Genomic DNA, 3,997 nt, shown 5'->3' with positions numbered 1-3,997 from the left:
TGTCAATTTTGGTTATAAACATATGACCAAAATATTAATTTGGTCCAAAATATTTACTTTTTTGAAATAAAAGTCCATAACAAATGAAAATGTCGCCGAAATAGTTATTTTTTTACGATTCCATCGAAAAACTAACGGTCAACTCTAATTGCATAGTGGCATGACCGTTAGTTTTTTGACGGAATCTTAAAAATAGGACCACTCCGACAAGGATTTCATTTTTTATGAACTTGTATTTCAAAAAGTGAATGTTTTGAACTAAATTTATATTTTGGTCGTATGTTTAGAATCAAAATTGACATTTACTCATTAATATATGACAAATTCTTATACCTAAAGTTGTGTCTAAGGTTAAATAGAAATTATAACTTGCAAATTAAACAAATTTAAAATCCATCTAAAACTGCTTTTCTTGACAAAACTAGCAAAGTAAACATGCATCTGTTAATCTTGAGATTATTTCTAATTAAACTCTATGGATTCTTAGTTAAAGTAAATGTTAATGATAGTCCTTACTACTTTTTACGGCAATGCATATATAAATAATGATTTACTCGTATCACATCGAGATTTAGCCATGTTTCTAATGGGGTCTAGCAATTTATTTGGCGACTATTTTGGCACTTTATTTCCAAAGAAAAAGGTGCCTTTATTGCATGATCATTCAAGGGCAATTACTATTAAAATTCTGGAACTTATAACACTGACAGATCTCTATCTAATTTATGAGATTAGATTTTCCCATCTCCATTTATTACTATTTGTTTTATTTTCCCATCTCCATTTATTACTATTTGTTTTACTGGTATATTTTCATTAAATAACAACATAAAATCCAGAATCAAACAGAAAAATGGAAAGGGGAGTTAAGACAGATGAAATAAAACAGCAAAAATGTAGTAAAAGCATAATGTATTGAGCCTCACTACTTACATACTATGCATCATCTATTACAAATGTTCCTTGTTTTATCTTTTCCACAAAGTTTTGGACTCACAATAATAAATACTCTTAAAAATGTACTATAGATTTTCTCTGTTAAGACAGGGATGGAGATGGAGAAGATTTTGGACAACGCTTCCGTACCTGTTCCGAACAGCAATGTTTTCTTTCCGGCTGAATCAGGCCGAGGTTGCACAATAACATAATGCTGGAGATGCAATGGAGAGTGTCCAGACATGTATAAAAAATGTACACTTGCCAATGTGACTGAAGCATGGGCTTCTGCAAAAAATTTTGACCAATTTCTTTGTTCTGTTTTTTCATGTGATGGGCTAAGCTAGCACTTCCGCCCGAGGCGGCAGCCAAGGGCCCCAGCACCGGAAGTGATAGTTCCAACCATGGAGGAAGATTTGGCTCCCAAACTCGAAGCACGGGCATAGCTGGCTGAAGCTCCGGCTCCGGATGGTGTGAAGTAAGCCCCATTCAGCAACAGGTCTCCTTCTGATCTCCAGTTCCAGCTCTTCCATTTGCTCGCGGCCGTGTCAAGTCTCTTTGTCACCTGATCATGGAAACAACAGCCAACGGTTAGATCTTGTTTATCGAAAGATCAAAGGTGTGTGGATATGCAGACCTGTTTTGCAAAGGGATTGACCGGTGCTAGGTATCTGTTGCCCTGGCTGTTGATGGTGGGCTCTGCGCTTCCTCCTATCGCGTACATCTCCCAATGAGTGTAGTCGTTGTTCACGACGTGGAAGTAGCCATGCCTGCACCTGAAACATTTTGATGTCTAACACGTTAGATAGATGGATTGATTCCAACAACATTGTTGATTATAATACCTTGGCATTCTCTGTATGAGACCTTCTCCGAAATGGTTGAACGCAATCGTCGCCTGCATTGACTTGTCTCTCATGTAGGAATCACTGTGTCCTAACAGAATAACCTGTGTTTCGACCAAACTGTTAAAATCCGAAACAGAGGAAATGATATTAGTAAAATTCAACAAATGTGAAAGTACTTACCTCATTGTGGTGTGTGAAGTAATTGTTGGAAATGGTGATCGCGGTGGACCCCATGACCGCGTCAACAAGGCCATCCGCACAGTTGGAGAGGGAGTTATGGTCGACCCAAATGTGGCTCGAGCCGAAGATGGAGATGGCATCACCATCCGCCATGGTCCTCCAACCGTAATGCGATGGCGAGCTCCTCACCATCGCATTACCAGTCGGCTTGCAATCATGGATGTGCAAGCCGTGGATGATAACATTAGTAACAAACTGGATAGTGATGCATGCGCCATTAGCAATGTGCACGTTGGCTCCGCGCCCGTCGATGGTCTTGAAGCTGTTCATGATCAACTCCTGCTTCAGTGTGATGACCATGTCCCGCTTGAAGACGATCCACAGGGGCTCGTCCTGTATGACCGCGTGGCGCAGAGTGCCCGGTCTAGGGTTGACAGGGTTGTCGTCGCCAGCGTCCGTCACCACATAGTAGCGGCCATCGCGTCCGCCTATGGCGTTGCGGCCGAAGCCGATCCCGCAGTCAGCCAGGCGCCTGCGGTTCCTCTGCCAGTTGGGGTCGCAACGCCAGCAGTCGTCAATGGGGTTGCCCGTTCCGCACGAGAAGAAGCCGAGTTTTCTCCTCTTAGTGCTGTTTCTTGTTGCCCTGTAGGGTTCACAAGATTTCTCATCATCAAAACACAGAAATTAACCCATTAAAACCAACTGCTACTGAATTTCATTCGTTCACGTAGAAATAGTTCATATCTAATTATGACAATATTTTTCTACTTCTCTCTTACTTTACCCTTATGGGCCCCATATTTCACTATACAATTTCAACTATTTTTTCTCTTTTCTCTATTATTTTACCAATTATGCATCAAAACTCGTGTCAACCCTAAATGACCTATTCCTAAGGGACGGAGGGAGTAAAATGTCTGAGGTAAAAAGGAAACACATACATTTCTACCATTCTTGCAACCTCTTCTGGATCATCGACAGCGTGTTCGTTGAAATACTCCTCAACTCCTTCAAACCTGAACCAATTTTTTTTAAAATTTTAAATAAATGAATACATAATCACATGATTGTGTAACAATAATGGAATTTTGAAGTAGTGTAGGAAAATTTACTCACATTTCCGGCTCCGCCGAATTCCGAGAGCTCTCCTCCAACTTCCCTTTCTCAACCGCACTGCTGCAACCAAACCAAAATAAGGAAAACATAAATACAAATAATTCGTTTCACAAATATGTCTATCCACTGAAATTGAGGATGCATTTTGGAAAGAGAGAAGAAATATCAAAGCTGAACCTCAAAATAGGTGATTTGTGATTGTGATTGTGATTGTGAATTGTTGAGAGAGCTCCAGCGACAAACGAGAAGAGCAGCAGCAGCGAAAACAGAGTGTTCGACGCCATTCTCTGAAGAAATAAATGTGTATTTGATACAAAACCATTATAACGGCCTTCTCATCGTTTTATAGAGATCACTTAACGTCCGTTACTTAACAGCGCGCCATCAATTACCGGTTAACGCCATTCACTGCCAATCACAAATCACGTTTCATCTTATTAATATTCAAATTTTCCGATTTTATTTTTGACAAAAATCGTGTTATCAGATTGACATTTTGAATTGAGACAACCCACTCTTTTTATAATAACAAACTCTATGAAAATGTATGTATTATAGACTTAGGTCCACCCCAACTATTTATGTCAAATTCAAACTCATTTCTAAATATATGCATCATATTAAAAAGTAATTTTACTCTAATTATTTATACTCATGTCTCATAAAATTTTTGTAGTGGACACATATTTGGTATTGTTCCATACTAAGGTACAAAAATGAGTTTGAGCTTACAATATGATTGAAGAGTTTTCTATATCAAAAATGAGATGTGGTGTATGATTGGAGATTACCTTACCCATATTTTAAATACAATCAATCACCTTTGGATTGTGTATTTGTGTTACAAAACTCATCTATATACTATGACACTTTTACTTTTTAACTTCTAAGTCAAATTTTATGATAACTTAGATTTT

The 3,997-nt window shown here is 38.6% G+C and overlaps 1 protein-coding gene across 2 annotated transcripts; it reads right to left on the bottom strand.

The window, feature by feature from the left end:
• Positions 1-881: 881 nt before the first annotated feature.
• On the bottom strand, positions 882-3,403 carry LOC121777436 (probable pectate lyase 8). Of its 2 annotated transcripts, none has more exons than XM_042174698.1 (7): positions 3,258-3,403; positions 3,081-3,140; positions 2,906-2,980; positions 1,965-2,607; positions 1,782-1,885; positions 1,574-1,712; positions 882-1,501 (listed from the first exon to the last, which is right to left on the bottom strand). In XM_042174698.1, the coding sequence occupies exons 1-7, from the start codon at positions 3,362-3,364 to the stop codon at positions 1,280-1,282; spliced, it is 1,350 nt and encodes a 449-aa protein (XP_042030632.1). In that variant the 5' UTR covers positions 3,365-3,403; the 3' UTR covers positions 882-1,279. The 2 variants fall into 2 exon arrangements, with proteins under 2 accessions (XP_042030632.1, XP_042030633.1); XM_042174699.1 differs by having other exon boundaries at positions 3,081-3,137; positions 3,258-3,398.
• Positions 3,404-3,997: the final 594 nt, after the last annotated feature.

The sequence above is a fragment of the Salvia splendens genome, chromosome 18, assembly GCF_004379255.2.
Source record: "Salvia splendens isolate huo1 chromosome 18, SspV2, whole genome shotgun sequence".
Taxonomy (NCBI): domain Eukaryota; kingdom Viridiplantae; phylum Streptophyta; class Magnoliopsida; order Lamiales; family Lamiaceae; genus Salvia; species Salvia splendens.
The sequence above is the reverse complement of the archived record's forward strand: the minus strand, read 5'-3'. Positions and strand labels throughout refer to the sequence as shown.